This window comes from Euprymna scolopes, chromosome 13, assembly GCF_053919585.1.
Source record: "Euprymna scolopes isolate OS-2025 chromosome 13, ASM5391958v1, whole genome shotgun sequence".
NCBI classification, from domain to species: Eukaryota; Metazoa; Mollusca; class Cephalopoda; order Sepiida; family Sepiolidae; genus Euprymna; species Euprymna scolopes.
Genome location: NC_136494.1, coordinates 1,406,873 through 1,433,416, shown reverse-complemented (window position 1 = coordinate 1,433,416; position 26,544 = coordinate 1,406,873). Strand labels below are relative to the sequence as shown.

General features: G+C 33.4%; 1 protein-coding gene and 1 pseudogene across 2 annotated transcripts in view; one reads left to right on the top strand and one right to left on the bottom strand.

The window, feature by feature from the left end:
* Positions 1-1,967: 1,967 nt before the first annotated feature.
* The window catches only part of LOC145291916 (DNA polymerase epsilon subunit 3-like), a 48,449-nt gene continuing 23,872 nt past the window's right edge, over positions 1,968-26,544 (bottom strand). Inside the window, exons 6-7 of one of the 2 annotated variants that reach the window (XM_080137760.1) lie at positions 23,022-23,079; positions 1,968-2,327 (exon numbers count right to left, since the gene is read on the bottom strand). In XM_080137760.1, the coding sequence (XP_079993886.1) occupies positions 23,038-23,079 (42 nt within the window). In that variant the 3' untranslated portion in view covers positions 1,968-2,327; positions 23,022-23,037. The remainder of the gene's footprint in view (positions 2,328-23,021; positions 23,080-26,544) is intronic. The other variant, XM_080137762.1, reaches the window with a different exon arrangement.
* LOC145292534 (U2 spliceosomal RNA) lies at positions 15,107-15,240 on the top strand (annotated as a pseudogene).

The following is a 26,544-nucleotide window of genomic DNA, read 5'->3' as shown; positions in this document are numbered from 1 at the left end:
ACTCAGGGATAAGGGTTATTGCAAGTACATTACGTTAGTGTGGAGATTTGATGAAGTGTTTACTTAAGGGGGCGGTTCATTAGGAATTTGTTAACATTGGACTTGAAGACATCCAAATTGTAGTCCGGAGGGAAGCAGGCCGACGGAACAGAGTTCCACAGGCGTGCAGTTCTAAGAAAGAAGCTTTGTTCATGAAATCCGCGTTTTGATTTAGGCACAGATATAGAGTGGGGGAAATTTTTCACAGTGGATTCAGCTAGATGGGTGTTTCTCGTGAAAGATTGGTGAGGGGGGAACAGATATTGGAGTTCATACGAGCATCTGCCATGGAAATAACGATAAAACAAGGATAGGCTCGCAACGTCTCTTCTGTGGGAGAGAGGTTGCAGGGTAGAGAAAAGGGCATCCCCCACTAAGCCACGAAGTCTATTTTGTACTCTGTCAAGGCAGGATAGGCTGTTTTTGGCAGCTCCTGCCCAGATATGGCAACAGTATTCCATCCTTGGCCGTACTTGGCTTTTATATAGATAGAGAATTGCATCAGTAGTGAGATATTTTCTGGAGCGGTAGAAGGATCCCACCATCTTTCCAGCGACCTTGGCAACAGACTTGATGTACGTGTTCCATTTCAGATCAGGAGTAAAGGTCAAACCCAGAAGCTTGTCAAAACACGGAGCCTCACCCAGACGAGAGCCATCCATCACAATTGATGCCAGATGGGGATCAGAGCATTGATGATGTAAGGATAGGAGTTTGGTTTTGGATGCATTAAAGGAGACTTATAGGTCTGTATTGAGAGGGAGATGACTTATCACCTGAATTTTTGGAAACTTTACACCCAAAAAACATTACTCTTTGACATTAATAATCTCCTTTGCTTTCAATGTGATTGACCAACAGCCAGTCTTGTAGTATCTATTTGTGAGCAAAAAAAATAAGTTTTAAGATTTGGTTTTCTTTCTTTTGAAGAATCACAATAGTAGAGTTGTGGATGAACTTATGAATATTAGGATATGACAAGTTATCAGATTGTCTTTCTAACCTTCCGTCTAGTACGGGCTGAAATAAAGTTGCGAGTCACATGACCATTTATGTGACTAGGCAATGAACTACTTAACCACCAGGATCCCATTCTAAGGCACCACAGATCGTCATCCACGGCTTACTGGTGGCCATTTTCAGGCGAGTTTTACTTCTCAGTAGCATAGGGTTGCAGTCGGTGAACATGTAGTATATGAAGAGAAGGCAGCAAAAATGCAACACGGATAAGGTGTTCATGATAAATAGTAAAAAGCGGGTTTTATATAACGTTTAATTAGTGAAATATCGATTGCGGAAAAGAAGGTCAAAATTAAAAGAAATACACTGAATAGACATGTAGATTGGTAGAATAAAAGTCATCTATCTCCCCCTACCTATCTCAGGAACTGGTTGGGAGTCTTAGATTTCACAGCAAAATGAGCATTTTTAGTTTTCAGAAAGAACTGTTGTAAGAAAAAAAAGCAAGATAAAAGGGAGTGAGGAAGAAGATAGAGAAAAAAAGATAAATGAGAGAGAGAGAGGAAGAGAGAATGAAATAAAGTCAAATGGGAAGAATACAAAAAAAATAAGCAGGTAAGGTTCTAGCAACTTGAAAGAAATCATTTTTTCTTTAAAAAAAGAAAAAAAAAAAAAAAAAAAACTGAAACGGTGGATTTCAACAAAATAGTGGAGAACTTATATCCATAGGAGGCCCTTGTGATTGACAAGGAAATCCGTCTTTTCTGGATTTCAAAAAAGAAAAATCAGAATTTTGCTAAAAGTAGAAAACTTACACTGTTGTTTGAATTGATAACATTATATTTACTTATTCGTCACATTTTCATTAATCAGAAAAAAAAAGGGGAGGGTGGGGTTGAAGGTTAACAATTTCAAAAAATAATCTGTCAATGAATGTTAATTTGTTTTTAAAAACATCAAAGTCAACACACAATGAAAAATGTTTTATTTAGAAAAAAAAAAAAAAGAAACTAAGATTCTGTTGGAACCTCAATTGAGGCGATAAGAGGTTTTGAAGGAAGGAAAAACAGGGCTGTTCACCCTGTCCTTCACCCCCTTTTACACAACAGCCCCAGCCCCACCCTACCCCACCCCAATGGAGCGTGAAAAATCACTGGAGTCTACTTATGTACAATGATCGCCTTTGGGTAACAAGACAATCTCCCAGCTCCTCTTCCCCCCACATACCCCAGGAACTGAGAATAACTGTTCTTCCGTTGCAACAAGCATGGCTTTGTACTGTGTGGACACAATCTTGCAGATGCTGCAGGTTTTTTTACAAGAACTTACTGCAAAAGAACAAAAATATATATAAAATATTGTAAAAAAAAACAAAAAAAAAAAAAACAGAAAGAACAATAGATAAAATACTGTAAAAGAAAAAACAAAAAAATAGATAAAATATTTAATAAAAAAAAAGAAAATATGTCAGCCAGTAGAAGTATCTTAAAAAATGAAACATAAAATAAACTGTTTAAAAAATACACAATTAGATGCAAATAAATTTTCTTTTTTTCTCTTACGAAGGATTTTAAATCCGAAATTAATTAGAAAAATAAAATTCTTTTTTATTTGCATCTAAAAGCGTGTTTTTAAACAGTTTGTCTGTTTATTTTATATTTTATATAATAAAATACTTAATATAAAAAATATAATAAAATATTTAATATAAAAAAAAACAAAGTAATAAATATTTGATATAAAAACAAAATGCTTCAGATAAGAATTGATAATTTGTATTATTCAGACTACTGTTCTCATCTTGAACGTTATTTTCACAACATTTCATCCTTCTTCCGATGTGTCTCTTGACGTAACTTTATATTCACAGAAGATGGGTTGAACCAGCTGCTTCCATAGAACAGTGTCCCAAATGAACGCAGATGGCATACAACAGTCTGCAGCGGCCAAGATAGTGACATGCAAAAAGTTCAACCAAAGCTTTGATGGCATGTAACATCTTCAGTTGGCCGCCAATCTTGACATGGTTCTAGAGTTAATGCTTCATGGATGACTGCTCCGAATTGTGGCATGCAGCATGGCCGAACCAACAAAGTCTGTTCTTTTGGTTGAGGAGGGTTGATCCTGCGTCACGTCCCGATTTGAGTATTGGAGACAAAATAGTGCCAATGGACCTGCAGAATTCAGCAGAGGCAGTAAAGGTCAAACAGCCTTTGAGATCCTCAGCTCTCATCGGCCAAGTCTCACAGCTACAGAAAACAAGTACCCGATAAATTTTGTGCCTATTTTGATCTCAGATCAAGATCACAGACAAGATTGTAGGCGTCTGAAAGGCGTGGTTGATTCTGACGTTGATATCATCATACCCCTGACCCTTGGGGACAAACTATCTGAAGCAATGAACCTCTAGAGGTTTCCCTGTTGAGAAGAACTGTGTTTTTCTTGGAGAAGAGGAATTTACCTTCATACTGATACAGATGTCTTCATTAGGTTTTCAAACTTTTGCATATTGGCACTTTTATTGATAGTACACACCTGAAACTCTAGTCTCCTTCGAAGTAATCTCCCCTGGCTGCAATGCACTTGTTTTACCGTTCCAACAATTCTGGAAGGCCCGATCGTCACAGCCTCTTTTATCTCCTCAATTGTTTCCTAATGACAGCCTCTAAGGTTTTCCTTGAGCTTAGAGAATAACTAAAAGTTACAGGGAGTAAGATCTGGACTATAGCGAGGGTGAAGAACTGTCTTGATGCAAATCTTGGTCAAATAGTCTGTGACAAAGATGGAGTTGTGGTTTGGTGCATTCACACAAATCTTCCACATCTTCAGTTCCTTGTAAATAATTCTGTATACAGTCCCCCCCCCCATACTGACATCAAATTGTGTACTTATTGTCCCTATAGACACATGACTGTCCTTATCCATGAAATTTTTTATTTGGCCAATCGACTCTGGTGTTTTGACTTCCTTACTCCTCTTACGCCTCTCATCATCCCTCACAGACAACCTGCCTTTCTTGAATCTCTTATGCAACTCAAAAACTGATACTCGATTCATGAAAAATGGTCCAAAAGCAGTTTCAAGCATTCCATACATTTCTGTAGCATTTTTTCCAAGTTTAAAGAAGAATTTTATTTCATATCGTTCTTCTAAAGTGTTCTCATGTCAATATTGCATTTTGAAATTTACCAGTTGTGCCAATCAGGCTTTAGTAGGGTGTATTCTAATTCCTGCTGTAGCTGTTCATTTGAACCTGAAATCATAAAAATTGGTCAGTCATCTCAAAAGATGTATAGCAATAACATACTGAATTTTCAAGAGTCTACAACAGTTTTGAATGCTTGCACAAAAAAATCCCCATCTGGCATCAATCGAAATGAATGGCTCTCATCTTGGGGAGGCTCCATGTTTTGACAAGCTTCTAAGTCTGACCTTTACTCGTGATCTGAGATGGAACACGTACATCAAATCTGTTGCCAAAGTCGCTGGAAAAATGGTGGGATCGTTCTACTGCTCCATTAGATATCTCACTGCTGATGCAATTCTCTACCTATAATATAAGAGCCAAGTACATCCAGGGATGTAGTACTGTTACTACATTGGGGTAGGAGCTGCTAGAAGCAGCTTATCCTGCATTGACAGAGTTCAAAATAGACTTTGTAGCCTAGTAGGAGATGCTCTTTTCTCTTTCCTGCAACCTCTTTCTCACAGAAGAGACACTGCGAGCCAGTCTCTGCTTTATCATTATTTTCATGGCAAGTGCTTGTCTGAGCTCCAATCTATGGTCCCTCCCGTCCTTACTTTCGCAAAAAACACTCATCTGAAACCACTATCAATAATTTCCCTCACTCTTTATCTGTGCCTAAACCAAAACGTAGATTCCATGAACAAAGCTGCTTTCTTAGAACTGCATGCTTGTGGAACTCTGTTCTGTTTTCCTGCTTTCCAACTGACTACAATATGGTTGTCTTCAAGTCTAACGTGAACAAGTTCATGATGATCCATTCCCCTTAAGTAATCCAATTTACCAAATTTCTACTACTAACGATTACAACATGTTTCATTTGACCACTGTACAATCATTAATCCTTATTCTTGAGTGGCTTCTGAGCCTTGATAAGTGGTGACTCCTTTGTAAAAAAATGGGAATCTGTTTGCTAGGATCCATAGCAAAACAGATAAAAGTGTTCAATAATAATCAATTCTACGTGAGTTTTCTGAAGGTTGATGCTTCAATTTTCAGTACTGTACAATTACAAATTATTTTAGATTTTTACTCGTTCGTGGCTGACAGAGCAAGAACAACTTACACCAGATTAAATAAAAGACTCCATCTAAAATTCTGTACAAATTCAAAAGTTTGACAAACAAATTCTAAAGTTAGATGAGACACACCTGAAGAAGGTTGGAGGTTACATCAACCGAAATGTGAGAATAATATCGAAAAATGGAGTAGTATAAACGGAATCCCAATAATACAAATAGAAAGAGAATGCTGGCAAAACTGAACATCCAATATTTTAAGAATTTTTTTTCGGAGAGTACACAATTTCAAGATGAAAAAAAAAAAAAAAAAAAGAAAAAAAAGAAAAAAATAGCTGATCGGTTTCACTTTCATTTAATAAGAGCTGTATCCAGGGATTTTTTTTATAGAGGGAAAAAATGAGTGCGAGTGTGTGTGTGTGTGTGTGTGGAGGAAGGGGTAATCAGGAAGAAAGACCGATTCGTCTAAGGGATGTAAATCTACTTTTACTAAGATTTTTTTTTCATTCAATAATTTGGGATGCTAATTTTAAGAAAAAGATGCGACTATTTTTTTGTTTCAATCAAAAAAGTTGTTTTTTCAACTATTTTATTTAATTTAACAAAAATTATTTTTAAAAAAGTAAATATAATAGATAATTTTATTTTATTTAGATTTTTTTTTTTTTAACATTTTTTCTTATATTTACTCAAATGTTTTGTTGAAGAAAAATTACCATATTGGCAATCATGAAGTTTAACTCTTTGAAAAAAAAAATAGTCATATCTTAATCCTTTATGACCTCGGTGAACTAATTTCTTTATATATATTTTCATTACTTACTATGTACACACACATACACACACAATAAATATTTTTTAAGCATCTACATCATAATTCAAGACATAAAGAGTTAATAAAATTATCTATTATATTTACATTTTTAATTTTTTTGTTATGTTAAATAATGTAGTTGAAAAACATTTCTTGCTTGAAACAAAACAAAACAATCACATCTTTCATGATAGCCAGTACCATACTTTTTCTCAAACCATAACGTTAGACGTGTTGGTTTTCCTTCCTGATTACCCTATAATGTTATACGCTTCCCCCTATTTTCTTTTTTTATAAAAAAAAATCCCTTGATACAGCTCTTGTTAAAGTGAAGGCAAAACCAGGAGACTAGCATTTTTTTTCTAATCTTTTACTTTTAACAAAGAATATTAAAAAAGAAATATCTTCCCTTCATAATTGCGATAATATTTTAATAATATGCACAGCAAAACAAAATTTAACATAACTGGAAGTGAATGTTACTAACGTTGGAGTGATGAGATGTATTTTTGCTCATGTGGATTTAGAGAAAACTTTTTACAGAATGTCAAGAAATCTGGTCGGGTAAGTTTTGCATAAATTAGGGATGAGTCGTTGGTGAACGTCATTTAAGCAATGTACAGAAAAACCCAGTCATGTAACATTTTAACGTTTTACCACCAAATTGTACTTTCAAGTTCCCTTTTTTAAAAAAAAAAAAAATCTGTATAGGAAATATTTCTTACTCTTATGACTTTTCAGCCCAACTGGTCTCCAAAGTACAGTAGAACCGTGGGTTTGGTGGCTCTAGGATACATTTTTAAAGTTACGATGTGGAATACAATATTTTTCTGGCCCCTGGTTATGATATTTGTTCTGTCTTATGGTGTCATTTATAATGTTATTTGATTATATACACATGTATTATATACTGTACTGTATTTTGACCTAATTTTTAATACCGCTATTTGTTATTTGATTGTATACACATGTATTATATACTGTACTGTATTTTGACCTAATTTTTCATACCGTTATTTGATTATATACACATGTATTATATACTGTACTGTATTTTGACCTAATTTTTCATACCATTATTTGTTATTTGATTATATACACATGTATTATATACTGTACTGTATTTTGACCTAATTTTTCATACCGCTATTTGATTATATACACATGTATTATATACTGTACTGTATTTTGACCTAATTTTTCATACCGCTATTTGATTATATACACATGTATTATATACTGTACTGTATTTTGACCTAATTTTTCATACCATTATTGGTTATTTGATTATATACACATGTATTATATACTGTACTGTATTTTGACCTAATTTTTCATACCGTTATTTGTTATTTGATTATATACACGTGTATTATATACTGTACTGTATTTTGTTACTAATTTTTAATGCTGTATCCCGAGGTTCTACTATACAGGTCTATTCATGATTCAGGTTTGTTTATGTTTGTGTATCAGTTGCATGCTAACTTCCATCACGTGTGGGTATGCAACCTTACTGCAAAAAAAAAAAAAAAAAAAATTAACAGCATGGATCTGTACTGAGTTTGTTGATGATTTAGTACTTGCTTCCAAGACAATGGAAGATCTTGTTAAGTTAAAGACTTGGAAGAAAGTTATGGAAATAGTAAAAATCTCAGAGTGAATGTGTTTGCAAGACAAAACTGATTGAAGTGTTGGAAAGTTCCCCGACCCCTTCAAGATGGAAAAGTTTCCCTGCTTGGTTTGTGTAAAGAAAATTAAGTGAAACTTAATGTTTTATGGTATTTGTAAGCATTGGATACACAAGTGTAAAGTGGAGTTGTTGATATCTAGACTGTGTACAAAAATGTGTAAAACATTGGAGACGGATAAAAACTCAGATGAGAAGAAAGTATAGTCCTCGACTAGAATTCTCTCTCAATTAAAACACAAAAATAAAGAAAGTATGGTTTTTGACTAGAATTCCCCCTTAGATTAAAAAACAAAAATAAAGAAAAATTTGTATGTAGCCATGACAAAACAAAAATATCATATTTTAAAAATCACAAACTGATCAAATAATTTTATTTTTAAATAAAATCAAATTTTATGAGTAAAAGAATAGCGGTTGTCTTGTTCACCATTTTGAAAATCTTTAAGAGAAAGAGGGGGGGGGAGAAAAAAAAGGAGATAACTCAATTCAAATTTGTGAGATTTATATTGTAAGGCCTACTAATTTCCATTAATCGCTTAAAAATGATTTTCTTTATAAAAATGTGAACTACTTGATCAATTTATGTGATGTTTGGAAGATGATAGTTTCATTTTGTCCTGGGTATGTACATTCTACAGATTTTTATTTAGTTTTTTAACATGCAGGAATTCTGGACAAGAACCACAAGTATATTTAGATGAAGAAGCTATGGATGTTGCTCTAAAGTAAGGAACAGGTGCTAATATGATTGCAAGAGTTAAAAGTGGATTCGAGTTCAAGTAACCTGCCACTGCTTATAGGTGCATGCATGTGCAGTGTGATGAGCTATGGAAGTGAAACAAAGTGAGATTTGAGAAGGTTTGCTTGGATAGAAATCATATGTGAATGAAGTGATTGGTGTGTAATGCAAGTTTTAAAGGTTTAAGAAGATGTTTAACTACAGGAAGGTTGATTGAAATAGACTTTGCAGTTTTCTATGAGACTAGCCTGGGTGCCCAGCATTGCCTAGTTGTTTGAAGGTGTGTGTTGCGCAAAAAAAATTTTTTTTAAAAAAAGGTAGTAGGCAAGCAGACTCGAACCCATACCGCAAAGGAGGAAAAAAATGTGTTAAGAAAAAAAAAAAAAAGTGACGTCTTTGCTATTGCGTCCATTGCCAAACCAGAAGTGGCAAAGGATTCAATTAAGGCTAGTCAATAAAAAAGAAAAGATGGGATGACTTAAAAAAAAAAAAAAAATCGACAAAAAGAGGAAAAAAAAAAGAAAAAAAAAAAAAGTGCCCCCCCCCCTCCTTGTAGATAAGTGCCTAGTTGAGGGTGAAGGAATTATTGTTTTTAGCCAATTTTTCAATATTTGTCATTCGAAGGGTCAAGCTTCAAAACAATACCGATCTCATGAAAATCCATGGCCTCTGTCAAAAGTTTTAGGCAGATATACAAACATACATACATTTAAATAGACAAGTGAGATTTATATTATAGACTAGCAGGGCTACCCGGCGTTGCTCGGGACCGTATAAACAATGAAAAAACAAAAGCAGATATTGAACATATGTTTGATTCTTAGGGGAGAGGAATCTTTCATCTCTATGTATTATTTGTTTTATCTACCCTAGGACTGATATTGTTCATGTTTTATCCCTAGCATAGGTAATTTACAGCATGTATATGAAATTGTTTTACCTTAGGGAGAAGAGAACAGGTAATATACAACATAATGTGTCTATATTACATCCCTGGCAACGCCTAGAAACCAGCTAGAACATGTATTTCAGTCAATCTTTATTATATCCTGGGCTATGCCGGGAAACCAGCTAATCTCTTATTAGTGACTTGACCACCAAAATACCTCCCTAAAGGTGTCCTTTCTTTTGAACTTATTAGATATAGGTATCTAGAAATGTGTGTGAAATTTTGTTGAATGCATTGTTCACTATGATTTTCTTATTGTTCTACACAATATCAACTGTAGCGAAATAACACAGTAAACATAGTGTAGTGTTAGAATAAAGAGCAAAGGAAAAAATTAGAATCATATTTTGTAATTGCAAATCTAAATTTGCTAGCATGTACCAGTATTTGCCAGGTTGTGGAAATTTGGAACTTATAACATATGTAGTGGCCTTTTCCTAGATACCTATTGCTAAAAATTATACTTTCATTTTGTTAGAAAAATCTCTCTTCAGATGCCCTGCATCATTCAAAATAAAAACAAATATTTTTATAATTGTTTCAGTATATTGCTACACAATGTGAAAGTTTTTAACGTTTGTAAAAAAAATCATGAATGTGCTTATATTGCAAAAAAGAAAATATCAGTGCACAGTATTGAAAGTGTTTGAGATTCAAAAGTCTGTAACATTTCTACTAACTTCATAAGATGTCATGTGAGAAACTGAATTGAATATCAAGACATTATCTGAAGCGTTTTTATTTTGGTGTAACATATGTGTTTACAGTGAACCTTAACTTTTAATAAACAGATTGGTATGCAATGACATAGGCTAAGAATCTTTAAAATATATATAAATTGGAAAAATGTGTGAACAAATGAAAAAAAAATGATCCGCTCCACTTGATGACATCAAGCACAGTAATATTTTAGTGAAGAAAATATGAAATTGATGTTCAGTGATTAGTTTGGATGAATGAGAAAATGTAATTGTTTGATGCATAAAAATAACTCAGTTGCTGTATTTGATATTAAGCAGCAAAATATAGTGATTTGAATATTTGGGAAAACATCAAACCAGATTATGTAAAAAGAAAAAAAAAAGATGAAATTAGAAAATATATATTTTATGTTTATGAGTTCTGCCAATCAAAATTTTGTGGCAGAAATTGGGTGATTACCATGCAATTTTATTTTGGTAAAATTCTTAAATTATTAGAATGTTTATTATAATTTCTAATTAGTGACTTGTTATAATCAAAATCCGCCCTAAAGAGTGTCCTTTCTTTTATTAGGTATCAGAGTAGGTATCAAGATTTCTACTTCTATACAAATGTGATATTTCAGATCTGTACATAAAAAATTTGTTGAATATATAGGTTGAGAATTGTTCTGTGTCGCTCTCTCTCACACACACACGCATTCTCACTTTTATAGATATAATAGATAGATTACTCTAGATATATTTCCATATGTCTGAATACCCTATATACAAATTTTCAAATCTGTAGATAAAAAAATTTGTTGAGTATATAGGTTGAAAATTGTTCTCTCTCTCTCTCTCTCTCACACACACATTCTCAATTTTAGAGATATAATAGATAGATTATGCTAGATATATTTCCATATGTCTGAATACCCTATATACAAATTTTCTAATCTGTAGATCAAATATTTGTTGAATATATAGGTTGAAAATTGTTCTTACTCTCTCTCTCTCTCTCTCTCTCTGGCTACCTCACACACACATTCTAACTTTTATAGATATAATAGATAGATTATGCTAGATATATTTCCATATGTGTGAATACCCTATATACAAATTTTCTAATTTGTAGATAAAAAATTTGTAGAGTGCATAGGTTGAGAATTGTTCTCTCTATCTCTCACACACACACATTCTAACTTTTAAAGATATAATAGATTATGCTAGATATATTTCGATATTTCTGAATACCCTATATATAAAAATTTGTTGAATGTATAGGTTGAGAACTGTTCTCTCTCTCTCTCTCTCTCTCTCTCTCTCTCTCGCTCACACACACACACATTCTCACTTTTATAGATATAATAGAAAGATTATCCTAGATATATTTCTATTTGTATGAATACTCTATATAAAAATTTTAAAATCTGTAGATAAAGAATTTGTTGAGTATATGGGTTGAGAATTGTTCTCTCTCTCTCTCTCTCTCTCTCTCTCTCACACACACACACATTCTCACTTTTATAGATATAATAGATTATGCTAGATATATTTCCATATGTCTGAATACCCTATATACAAATTTTCAAATCTGTAGATAAAAAATTTGTTGAGTATATAGGTTGAGAATTGTTCTCTCTCTCTCTATCACACACATTCTCACTTTTATAGATATAATAGACAGATTATGCCAGATATATTGAAATGTGTCTGAATGCCCAATATACAAATTTTGAAATCTGTAGATAAAAAATTTGTTGTATACATAGGTTGACAATTGTCCTCTCTCTCACACACACACACATTCTCACTTTTATACATATAATAGATAGATTATGCTAGATATATTTCTATATGTCTGAACACCCTATATACAAATGTTCAAATCTGTGGATAAAAAATTTGTTGAATGTATAGGTTGAGAATGTTTATCTCTCTCTTTTTCTCTCTCTCTCTCTCGCTATCTCACACACACGCATTCTCACTTTTATAGATAAAATAGATAGATTATGCTAGATATATTTCCATATGTCTGAATACCCTATATACAAAGTTTCAAATCTGTAGATAAAAAATTTGTTGAATATATAGGTTTAGAATTGTTCTCTCTCTCTCTCTCACACACACATTCTAACTTTTGTAGTTATAATAGATAGATTATGCTAGATATATTTCCATATGTCTGAATACCCTATATACAAATTTTCTAAACTGTAGGTAAAAAATTTGTTGAGTATGTAGGTTAAGAATTGTTCTCTCTCTCTCTCTCACACACACACACACACACACACAAGTTCTCACTTTTATAGATATAATAGATAGATTATGCTAGATATATTTCTATATGTCTGCCTACCCTATATACAAATTTCCAAATCTGTGCCCAAAAATGTGTGGAATATATAGGTTGAGAATTGTTCTCTCTCTCTCTCTCTCTCACACATATTCTCACTTTTATAGGTTATATAGGTTGAGAATTTTTTGCTCTTTCCATCACTCACATTCACACTTTTATAGATATAATACATAGATTATGCCAGATATATTTACATATGTCTGAATACCCAATATACACATTTTCAAATCTGTAGATAAAAAATTAGTTGAATATATAGGTTGAGAATTGTTCTCTCTCTCTCTCTTTCTCTCTCTCTCACACACACATTCTCACTTTTATAGATATAATAGATAGATTATGCTAGATATATTTCCATACGTCTGAATACCCTATATCCAAATTTTCTAATATGTAGATAAAAAATTTGTTGAATATATAGGGTGAGAATTTTCCTTCCTCTCTTTCTCTCTCTCTCTTTCTCACACACACACAAGCTGAAAATTGTTCTCTCTCTCTCTCTGACTCTCTCTCTCTCTCTCTCACACACACACACACATGGTCATTTTATAGATATAATAGATAGGTTATGCTAGATATATTTCTATATGTCTGAATACCCTATATACAAATTTTTAAATCTGTAGATAAAAAATTTGTTGAGTATATAGGTTGAGAATTGTTCTTTCTCTCTCTCTCACACACACATTCTCACTTTTATAGATATAATAGATTATGCTAGATATATTTCCAAATGTCTGAATACCCTATATACAAATTTTCAAATCTGTAAAGATAGAATTTGTTGAATATATAGGTTGAGAATTGTTCTCTCTCTCTCTCTTTCACACACATTCTCACTTTTATAGATATAATAGATAGATTATGCTAGATATATTTCCTTATGTCTGAATACCCTATATACAAATTATCAAATCTGTAGATACAAAATTTGTTGAGTATATAGGTTGAGAATTGTTCTCTCTCTCTCTCTCTCTCTCACTCACTCACTCACTCACTCACACACACACACACACATTCTACCTTTTATAGATATAATAGATTATGCTAGATATATTTCCATATGTCTGAATACCCTGTATACAAATTTTCAGATCTGTACATAAAAATTAGTTGAATATATAGGTTGAGAATTGTTCTCTCTCTCTCTCTTCTCTCTCTCTCTTTCACACACATTCTCACTTTTCTAGATATAATAGATAGATTATGCTAGATATATTTCCATATGTCTGAATACCCTATATACAAATTTTCTAATCGGTAGATAAAAAATTTGTTGAATATATAGGGTGAGAATTGTACTTACTCTCTCTCTCTCTCTCTGTCTCTCTCTCTCTCTCTCTCTCTCTCTCTCTCTCTCTCTCTCTCACGCACACATTCTCACTTTTATGGATATAATAGATAGATTATGCTGGATATATTTCCATATGTCTGAATACCCTATATACAAATGGTCAAATCTGTAGATAACAAATTTATTGAATAGATAGGTTGAGAATTGTTCTCTCTCTCTCTCTCGCAACCTTACACACACAACCACACGCAAACATTCTGACTTTTATAGATATAATAGATCGATTATGCTAGATATATTTCCATATGTCTGAATACCCAATATACAAATTTTCAAATCTGTAGGTAAAAAATTTGTTGAATATATAGGTTGAGAATTGTTCTCTCTCTCTCACACACTCACATTCTCACTTTTATAGATATAATGTATAGATTATGCTAGATATATTTCTATATGTCTGAATACCCTATATACAAAGTTTAAAATCCGTAGATAAAAATACGTTGAGTATATAGGTTGAGAATTGTTCTCTCTCTCTTACGCACACACACACACACACACATTTTCACTTTTATAGATATAATAGATAGATTATGCTAGATATATTTCCATATGTCTGAATACCCTATATACAAATTTTCAAATCTGTAGATAAAAAATGTATTGAATATATAGGTTGAGAATTGTTGTCTCTCTCTCTCTCTCTCTCTCTCTCTCTGGCTACCTCACACACACACACATTTTCACTTTTATAGATATAATAGATAGATTATGCTAGATATATTTCCATGTCTGAATACCCTATATACAAACTTTCAAATCTGTAGATAAAAAATTTGTTGAGTATATAGGTTGAGAATTGTTCTCTCTCTCTCACACGAAACTGTGCGCTCGGCTTCTTCCCCCCCTTCCCACCCCAAATGCTTGGGAAACTGTGCACTGTTTTTGTTGGTTTTCAAGCTGCCTCTTCCCCCCCCCACACACACAGTTTAACAGTAGTAGGAGGTCAAGAGAAAGAGGGTGAGAGAGAGAGAAGAGTAAGTTGGTGAGAGAGAGAGAAAAGAGAAAGAGGGTGTTGGTTTTATATTTTTATTATCGTCTAATATTTTGAAAGCTGAATTTCTAATAAAATGTGCATCTATAGGAGATAATGCCTGGGAATGTGTTCCCCCCCCCCCACAGTTTAACAGTGGTGTGACGTCAAGAGAAAGAGGGTGAGAGAGAGGGAAGAGTAAGTGGGTGAGAGAGAGAAAGAGAGAGAAAAAAAAGAAAGACGGTGTTGGTTTTGTGAAAAAAGTTGTTATTTACAATTGTTCGCATTCTTGGCCTTTTGGTCAAGATCAAAGTGTAGTATCTGTTCTTCAGATGCTGCACTTCTATTTCTTGTTCTCTTTCGGTGGAGGAGAAATCCTCCACGACTGAGACAATTTTTATTTTTGTACCTTTTCTCCACGTTAAAAAACGACCCTGGTGTCTAACTCTGTCCCGTGGGGAGGCATAGTAAATAGGTACAATTGTTCGCCATTAGTGGATGTTGACGTCACGTCACGTGACATGACTAAGCGTTTTTTTTTTTTAGTATGAATAACATTTTTTGTTTTAATTATAAAGTCTACACTTAATTTTATAGAAAATGATGTATATATAATAGAAAAAAAAAATTACTGGTTTTGTTGGATTCAAGTGGATCCCCCCCCCCCTCCAGTTTAAGAGATAGCAGGTCACGTGGTAATATACAAAATGGCTAGCGTAAATATAAAGATCGGTTTTTTTATCGACGAATATTTTGGAAGCTGAATTTTTTTTTATTCCTGTACATTTTTTCCTGATATTTTTCGTTAAAACTCTTGTATAAATACTATTTTTAACCAGTTAAATACGTTGGAGACATTGTCATGGAGTTTAATAATCTCTAGAACAAAGCAGAAGAGAAATTACAAAAGTATCGGTAAAACAAAGTGTTTGTTTACATTTGTTCGCCATTACTGGATGTTGACGTCACGTCACGTGACATGACTAAGCGTTTTTGGATTATGTAATATTAACATTAAAATGACAGGTTTTTTTGGGGGCCCCCCTAGGAGAGAAATGATCAGTTCACCCCCTTTTAATGGTCCGTTTGGTGTGGAATTTCGATATTTGTCATGCGGGTGATCAAGGTTCAATATGATACATAATTTGTCAACTTTGGTTGTGTCTGTCAAAAGTTTGAGCTGACGTCACGTCACGTGACACGTATTGAATAACGTTAAAATGACAGGTTTTTTGGGGGGCCCCCCTAGGAGAAAAACGATCAGTTGACCCCTTTCTACTGGTCCGTTTGACGTGAAATTTCGATATTTGTCATCCGGGTGATCAAGGTGCAATATGATACCAAATTTGTCAACTCTGGTTCCGTCTTTCAAAAGTTTTAGCGTTACAAACAAACATACATACATACATACATACACACCGATTTTTGCCTTTTATATATATAGATGTTCCATGGAGTCCTATTTTTAGTATCTCTCTGAATACTGCTGCCAAGGAGGTTACTCACTGTTGGAATTAACATGTACATCGCTCATTGTAAGTTTCAATCCAAACCTCGTTCTCCTTCCTGGTTTTTATCTATTTGTGCTTTTGCCATTGTCCATCATAATCATTATTTTTAATCCGTATCATTAGGATGGTTCTGAGGCTTCTAGACAATCCTACAGAAGAGCTAGCAATGTCTGCAAGAGAGCAATTTCTGAGGCTAAGTCTAGCTACTCTTAAAGAACTTATGACTATTTCATCTCAAAAGGTTTTTGGAGAATCTATAAGTGTGGTTAATAGTGGCAAGTCTGCTATTCCTCTTCTATTTAATGGTCTTCAGGTTATTTCATTTTTTAAGGATATAAGTGATTTCTTTGCTTGTCTTTTAGCTGACAATTCTTATATTGATTCTGGTGTTGTTCGTTCAATGCATGCCAGCATGTAAAGTGGACGTTAAATTGACAACAATGAATACGATGATGATAGGTGTATAGCAACTATTACAACTGCTACATCAGAGTCGTGTGGTGCGAACACACAGACACAAATTGTAAAAGGGAAACAATAGAAAAATTATTGCCCCTTTTGACGTCATCTTTGACAGATAAGAGGGGGGGGGACACTAATTTCTCCTTTTTTAGTTCACTCTTTCTTCACTTCCATTTTTTTTTTTCTTTCTTTACCTTGACATGATAATGAACACACACGGTTTGCATCACTAAAAAAAAAAAAATACATGCACGCAGAAGAACAATTTTCTGTCTGTAGACATGTGCAAATATTCAAGGTAAGCCGGACTTAATTTCACTCTAAACAGTAATGGACTGCAATAAATAGTTGAATTAATTTCACCAACAACATTAATGAATATTTCAGAACTATGTCTGATCACACATGTACACACACACACTCTTATGTCTTTTTCCCATTGTTCATAATAAATATATTATTTATATATATGTAAATCGGTAGTATAGATTTTCTTATTTTAATGTCGGAGTCAAGAACACGCATATTAATCCTCTACAGACTCGTAAATTTTAGAGTTATCGATGAAGAGGCACACAGTTATCGCAACTATGAAGATTGAATATAGCAATTTAGATATAGAAGCATTATGTAAAAGTCGCTTAATTTTTCTTTTATAAAGTTCACAAACACTGAAAGATGGAAATCTATCAGCATTATCAAAACAGACATTTTAAACATATTAATACATGCATTAGAACACCTACATTTATTTAGTGCAGCACATTGTTGGTGATGATCCTAAAAGATACATCGTGTTGATTGAAACATAGCTGTGTATTCCATCCAGCCAGCCAGCATGGCTGTAGCAGAGATTGAACTCACTACACGAGTTTGTAGTGTAATTCAAATCTTGTTGGTAGCTGAATACTTGATGCTTCGTCAGGGCTATCATCGGTATTTTTTATTGTGACGCCATCACTGGATGGGGTGCCTATCACAGCTTAAGAGAGTCTCATCTACCTTAGAGAGAAGGAGAGACCGCACCAGTTTCTCAACCTGGTATTTTACCTTGCGGTACATACAGCATCTTGCCTTCCCATATGATCACCCATCTGGTACTGGCCAGGCTCAACGTTGCTTAACTTCAGTGATCTGATGAGAACCGGTGTGTCAACATGATTATGCTTTATATATATATTGCTGTGTATTAGGCAAAACAATCTAAACATCATTTAACAATCTTAAGTGATGAGTCATCATTTACGTTCGAAAGTGGAAAAGCAAAATCACTCAAAGATAAGAAACTCCTAAGTAAATCTTAACAATTCTGTGTCGTTTTCATGATCACACGAACACAAACAGTTCACCTTGTAGCTCCCCAGATAGACTATTATTTACGGAGTGTAGTTTAGAAAAAGTTAAATAATCACTAAAACTCTTCATTGAATAATGTCCAATACAAATAAGGACCATTTGATCCTAGCATTTATTTTAATTTAGTTTGATTTTGATTTTATATCTAATTTTTATAATTAAAAATTTAATTAAAAACCAACATTAGTTTTATATATAATATTTATATATATATAATTTTATGTATCCACATAACATTTTATGCAAAAATTTTCAGTATTTACTTCAACAGTGCTTGATAGGTAACTAGAGCTAGGCAGAAAATTTTTTTAAATATATATGGCAATTAAGCTATATACAATTTTCTGCATTTCATCTTTGTGAGGATTCATCAGGCTATCGCATGGAATTGATGTTGCTCCATGTTTTTATATATCAATGTGATACTGGGTTTGCTAGTCAGCCAATCAGATTCTTATTTATTCAACGTGCACACACTTGTTTTTTTGTTGTTTTAGCAGGGATTTTTTTCTTTGTGATCGTAGATGACTTAGTTTTAATTTGGATGTTTATATAGATTTTATATTATACTAAAGTATATTTTATGTATTTATTTATTAATTATTATTATAATAATGATGATCATTTTTGTTATTGTTATTATTTGTAGTTCATAACACCCTTCCTTCTGTTAGGCAACTTTATTTCTAAATACATGTTTGCTATTTCACTCCTGCGGTTTTATAAATTTGGAGGTTCTTTCAAGTTTACAATAGTTAATTTCTCATTCAAACATAGTCTACATGGGTCATCTAGAACATGTGCTGGCTGGTCGTACTATTTTTCACTCTACTCTCAGTAATTGTCTATTTTCTTGGGAGTTCTCAGTAATGATTCGCTAATACTTTTTTTATTCAGCGTTTTCCGTATTTGAATATAATACAGGAGTGAAATAGCAAATTATATATATATATATATATATATATACACACACACACACACAAAATAAACTTTATCATAGGATAAAAGATGAATTACTACTACTAACAATAATAATAATTACAAAAATAATAATCATATATAATAATAAATAAACAAATACAAATCTTGCTTTCCTGACTGTGGTACCAGTTTTCAAGAGTTCTAGCGAAAGAACTGACCCATTAAATTATCACCCCAATTAGCCTTCTCCCGCTTTTCAAACTCTAGTCCATCACCTTACAGCTGCTAAACTCCTGAACGATAATCAATATGGATTTAAGCAAACCTATTCCACAGAGAAAACCCAGGTTGTCCTCGACATAAATAAATGACCTCCCTGATAAAACTGTTTCTGAGATGGGTACATTTGCTGATGACACCACTCTATAAGAGGCATGAGGGGAAAAACAAATGAATACATAAAAGGAAATGGCAGAAACACTAGAGGATGACCTCCAATCTGTAGTCGAATGGGGACAAAAATGGATGGTCACATTCAATACTGCCAAGACTAAACTTGTTTCCTTCAATAATTACAAGAAACCTTCTCTACCACGAATAGCAATGGTCAAGAACACATTACCCGAAAGTACTTTCTTTAAACTCCTCAGCCTAACGTTTACAGGGAACATGAACTGGAATAAATACATTGAGAGCATTGCCAAGGCTACTGCAAAGAAGGTGGGCTCTCTCTACCGTGCTAGAAAACTACTTATACCAGAAATATCCTGTACCTCTATAAGGCCACTATTCGCCCATGTATGGAATACTGTTGTCACATTTGGGCAGATGCATCTGCTACTTGTCTCTCCTGGACAGGGTTCAAAAAAGAGTCGCCAACCTGATAGGTCCTGAACTGTCATTTAGGCTTTAGCCTCTGTCCCATTGACGAAATGTTGCATCCCTCTACCTGTTCTACAAGTATTTTAATGGTGAATGCTCTGACAAACTACAAGCACTTGTACCCCCTTGACGTGAATACCCCCGACTAACCCAACGAGCAACTAAATCCCACCCCTTCACAGTAGAGATCCCTTGGTGTAAGAAAGCCTTTTACTCCAATAGTTTCTTCCCCAGAACTGCTAGACTTTGAAACTCCCTGCCGGGATTCTGCTTTCCTAACTGTACTGACATGCAGAAGTTCAAGTGTAAGGCGAACAGACATCTTGCTGCCCAAGCCCCTTCATAATACCCCTGCAACTTAAGTCTCCAATAGTAGTCCCCTACTTCAAAGTGGCGCCGTGCCTTGTTTGGGGTGAAAATTAAATTTTTAAAAATTTAAAAATACATTAAAAATACTCTAGTATGATATAAAATGTAAATAAACATTGAAATCACAAGGAAAAGAAAAAATTCTTGTTAAAACAAAGAAACAGATACACACATGCTCATTGGCTACAATAAATGGGTGTGTGAATAACTAAGAATCTGATTGGCTGATTTTTAAATTACTTTGTTCAAACTCCTTGGCTTAATGTTCAAAGGGAACAAGAGTTGGAACATACATTGAGGACGTTGTCATTGCTGTTGCAAAGAAGGTGTGCTCTTTCTAACGTGCTAGAAGATTACTCATACTTGAGAGTATCCTGTACCTCTATAACTCCACCATTTGCTCATGTATGGAATATTTTTGTCATATTTGGACTGGTGCATCTGCTACGTCTCTCACTTCTAGACAGGGTTCAAAAGAGAGCAGCCAACCTAGTCTTGTACTTCAAGAAAAATCTTTATGATATATGTAGTACCTGTCATCATACGAAGATGTCATATTCCAAAAATCATATAAATCAATAGGTTTTTTTTTTTTTTTTCAATCAAATATTATGACATTTTATCGGAGAATTATTTGATGCCATCCTCAATTTCGAATGATACACTGCTAGCGACACCTATTGGCAATGTCGGGAATATAGGATCAACAAGGTACCAGTTTTGACCCAGTCCGATGCAGCTGACAAAAGTTTTTAGCGGACATACAAACACAAGAATGGACCAACCATAAACGGGCAAAATACCTACCGACTGAAATATCCCAAGAATATACTGATAGGGATGGTTCCCTGGACTGGCTCAAAAGAGGATCCCTCCATTACAACCAAGAGAGGTTGATATTGGCTGCATAAGACAAGGGCCTCATGACAAACGCCTTCAAAAAGATGTGTGGTCTAAGCAACAATAATAAATGCAGGTTCTGTAGCACTGAGGTTGAGAGTGTGGGCCACCTGATTTCTGGTTGCAAAGTCCTACTTGGAGATGGTTATTATACAGATCGCCATAACGGAGTTTGCAAATACCTTCACTGGAAGATATGTAAGAAACTCAACATTCAGTGTAGTAAAAAATCCTGGGAACATATACCCGAACGAACAGTTGGGAATGACAACTACACTATTCACAATGACTACATAATCCCTACCGCTACATATCTAGAAAATGCAGCTGTTAAACCAGATATAGTGATTTGGGACAGAGCAAACAAAACAGCGACCGTAATAGAGGTCAGTGTACCCAATGATACAGGGCTTAACAGAGCTGAGAGGGAAAAGATAACAAAGTATCAAGGACTTATGTATGATATGAAACGAAATTGGAAATTAAAAGACGTTTCAATTATACCAGTCATCATAGGAGCAACTGGGCTTATGAAAAAGAACTTTAAAAAGTACATAGCAAGCATACCCGGTGAACCAAGTGCAAGTGAAATACAAACGATTGCACTGAAAGGAACGGCTAGAATCCTGAAAAGATCTCTTGGTTGGACTCACTAAAATAGGGATAAATGTCAGACATCTGGTTGGATGTCCTATCCCCTAGAAGAAAAAGTTTAAGAAAAATGAAAAAAAAAAAAAAAAAAAAAAAAAAAAAAACAGAAATCAACGTTTGAGATTTTAATAGATAAATTTTTTAAAAATATAATCTAGCTGTATCAATCTGGCATTACATTCATTTTGTTATGCTCTGTATTAAAGTTAAAAGTGGAACTGGTATAATTTAAGAAGGAAGCAAGACGTAAGGAAAAAGGATGAATAGACCAATAACCATTAGTGCCAGAGGAAAGAATGAGAACAGTTAGTAAATTTGGGGAGAAAAAAAGCTAGTAAGGAAAGATAACTCTTACGCTTGTAGTAAGAGTTATTGCCCTTACTTGATTTTTATTTATCAGAAAACTGCAGGATTTGATCAAATATTTGGATACTTATCCAGAATTCTCCCTATATAGAAAAAAAATCTGTATGATATACATGCCAGTGATGGAATGAAAATATCATATTCTAAAATTCACGTAAATTGACGAAGTAGTTTCATTTTTAACTAAGAAAATTATATTCTATGAGTAAGTGGACATCTTGTTGACATAATAACTTCACAATTCAAATGTTAAAAATCAGCCTCCATCAATTTACATGATTTTCTGAATGTGATCTTTTCGTTCCATCACAAGTACGTACATCATAAAAGATTTATCTTTAGTTTTGTTTTTTAATATAGGAGAAATTCTGGGGAACCACCAGTATTATTTTTAAATAAATTGTAGCAAAGTTTGTTGCAAATAACATGTTACAACAATCATAAATGAAAATTGGCTAGTTAAAATCAAGAACTGATGTATCGGCTTAAATGCTATTTAGATTCAACTTTTTAAAATCCAGTCAAGGCCATTTTATATATTAGATAAATTAAACAAATAATCTAACATATAAAGTTATCTTGCCTAATTTTCAAAATAAGACCCAAATAGCACTCTGCCTGACATATTGATACTTGATTCAGACAAGCCAAATTTTTTGTTTGTTGTTTTCCTTTCACTATATTATTAGCATGAAAATACTTTATTCCCAGTTCTTTCTGAAAATACTTATTCCGGAAAAGAGGACCTTTAGAGTGGAGGCATTTTCCCTTACTCACCGAGTATTCTTATACATTAAAGGGAAGTAACCATGTCATGAGTTATTTCCCTTGAATTCTGCAAAAATAAATATCAAGAAATGTCATTTTTTAACATTAAAGGAAATTTTACGCATTATCAATTGTTTATTAATAATGACCTATTAACATCAAATACCAAAACTAATTCTTTTTTTAAGTTCCTTTCACAAAATTGCTCATAAAACCAAAGTCACCAATATTGCTTTTTAATTCTTCAAATTACTCAATTTTCTTTTACTCTAAAGAAATGCTCATAATGAAAAAAGGTGTCATACTCTTGTAAATTTCTCTAAAACACAAGTTTAATATTACACAAGCAGTGAAGATGCCAGAAAAAAATATGGCAAAAGTGCATCGAGAATGGTGGAGGCTATATAGAAAAAGAAATTCTGAAGCACAAAAGGTTGCTCATTTTAATGGTACTACTCTTATCTTCATAGTTCTTCAACTTTTTGAGTTAAAAAAAAAAAAAAAAAAAAATAGGGTTCACTTTTGGAATGACTCTTGTATATAGTAAGATATCAAAATATATAATTGAGCTACAAAGAATCTTCTGCATTTCATAAGTGTAGCTTAATTGCCATATTTTCATAACTACCTAGCTGTACTCACCTATTGAGCACTGTTGAAGCAAATGCTGAAAAGCAATACATAAAATATATCTCGTTATATTGAGTCTGATTAGTACCAGATGGGAATTCTAGGCACTGTATGTGCTCTCCGCTTATCTCGGCATTTGTTTCCAGTCATCATGTACACACACTTCACTTGCCACTGATATTTAACAATGTCAACTGAGAGATGTGGTTGAAGATTGCGCAACTCCTGCCACAAAAATTCTACACGCATGCAAAGACTGAAGGAGCCTGTTTCATATATATATATATATATATATATATATATATATATATATATATATATATGCATATATTGATTATATCAAGAAACGGTCACGAGTACACATACATGCCCGCCCTGGCGGGCATGTATGTGTACCCGTGACCATTTCTTTTAAGTATATATGTGTGTACGTGCACATGTGTGTACCCGTGGCTGCGACCGACCACTAGCTGACCCTCTCCAAACAATTAACAAAATAAAAACTAAAAATAAATAAAACGAATCATAGCCCCCCCCTCGCCTCCAAACATAAGCGAACACCCAACAGCTCAAGACATGCTTACCAAGAAATCACCTCACCAACGAGACGCTAAAAACTTTTAACACTAAGACTCGAATTTTAAAGTAACCCCCCTCCTCCCACCCCCACATATTCCCCTTTCCTCATGTATCCCTATGCCCTCAGCCACACCAGAAATGAACTTCCCAGACCCTCCCCCACAAGTTCCTTAAACCCCAAAACTAAAACCTTCCCTCCTTGTTCCCTTCCTCTTCCGCCCTCCTCGCAAACCCCCCCTACTCTTCCACTCTTTCATCCCAAAATAGCGAACATTTCTGTAAAAGTCTGAGGACGCTACAGACAGCCAAAAAAACGGCTGTGTAGCCGAAACAATAATGTAACTTAACAGAAAGATACGGTAATAAAAAATAAAACGCATATTTGCTCAACAACAGTATTGAGCACTTTCTTCAGTTTTTATTAATTACCATCCCCACTATATATATATATATATATATATATATATATATATATATATATATATATATATATAATGTTGCTGGTATTTGTCAATCTAAAAAACCTGCACCTGTAGAGGTGGTTGAACACCATTCTTCTGTGGCTGAACGTCCAAAACACACACACACAAGTAAATTCTAATGTATGAAACTAAAAAAAAAAAAGACAAACAATATTTTTCAAAAGTGTTTAATACATGTAGAGCTTTTATATATGAAAGTATATAAACATCAGAAAAAACAGACATGGATTAATCTGTTTCTAAAATGTTACTCCGCTCAGTAGAGATTTAACGATGACCTCAAAAGACGATTAACATTATCGAAACGTGGATTAATCCGTGTAGCGTTTTCCCAATGTTTTATATTTCACACACACACATTCTATTCACACCAGTTTTCCTAGTCATTTCTTTCAATGTTGACTTATAAAGTATATTTTGAAGAGCGTTTATATTTTTAAATTAAATATTTATATCTTATACTAGTCATTTGAGAATTTAAACGGATTAAATGTACAAATCATAAAAATGTAACCACTGACCGTCTTCAGGCATGTCTTGTTGAACTTTGGAAGTTGCACATAATTCTGGGCAGAATTCTTTATTTAATCCACAGGGATGCTCTTAGTCTGTTAGAAGTAATTCGTAATTATATTTTGAGTGTTGATCACACTAAGGATTGAACCTACAACCTACAGAAGAACTGACTTTACAACTGAATTTTACCAAGTACTTTATCCACTACATCATGGATAATGCTAGTATGAATTTTAGGAGCCTTAAACCTATTTTGTTTCTAGATGTACAATCCTACTACTTATTATATATCACTTTCTTATTACATTAATATATATATATATATATATATATATATATATATATACTAGGTTTAAAGTTCCTAAAATTCATACTAGAATTGACTCATGGCATAGTACATGTTCTTGGTAAAATTCAGTTACTCTGCTAAAAATTGAAGGTTCACTCTTCAGTGCAGGTGATACTCCAAGTAAAACTGCGAATTACTAAAAAAGACTTTTACCTCATCATGCTATCGTTCCATCATAGATGATGGAACGATAGCATGATACCCTCATGGATTAAATAAAGAGTTCCATTTCAAGTTCCGTACAGATTCCAGAGTTTGACAGAAAAATTCTAGAGTTCAATAGAAATATTCCAGAGTTTGACAAAATACAAGAAGGTTGGAGGTTGCATCAACCAAAATGTTATTAAAATAAAAATCTTGTTTTTCAACAGATGCTTATGAAATTTTAAAAACTGTTGTTATTTGCGATAAAAACAATTTTTTTCGAGTAGTCATGAAAAGCAGACTTTTTTTTTTTAACACGCATGAAAAAAAAGTCATTTGATAGTTATGAAAACCATAGTGCAAAAGGCATCAGTTATCATCATCGTATTCACATTAACGTCCATTTTAGATGCTAGCTCATATGAGTGTGAAAGGATATGTACCCTGATTCAAGCTAAATCCTTTCATTAAAAAAAAAAAACAATTCTTGCCAAGAATTTCCTTTATACTAAAAAAATATACAAAAATATGATGTAAATACCTGTGATGAAAAGAAACTATCATACACAAAAAATCACAGATTAATCAAGTAGTTTTATTTCTATAAAGAAAATCATTAAGTGAATTTCAGTTTTCCAATGTTCACTCTCCACATGTTAAAAATGGCTGTCTAAAATCTCACAAGTTTGAATTATTTTGAGTTATCTTCCTTCTTTGTTTTCAAGATGACATTATGAGATCGTCTCTCATAGTTTAGCTATAAATTTTTTTTTTTTTTTCAAAATAAAACTACTTGATCAATTTTCATGATTTTTTGTGTGAATTTTTTTTC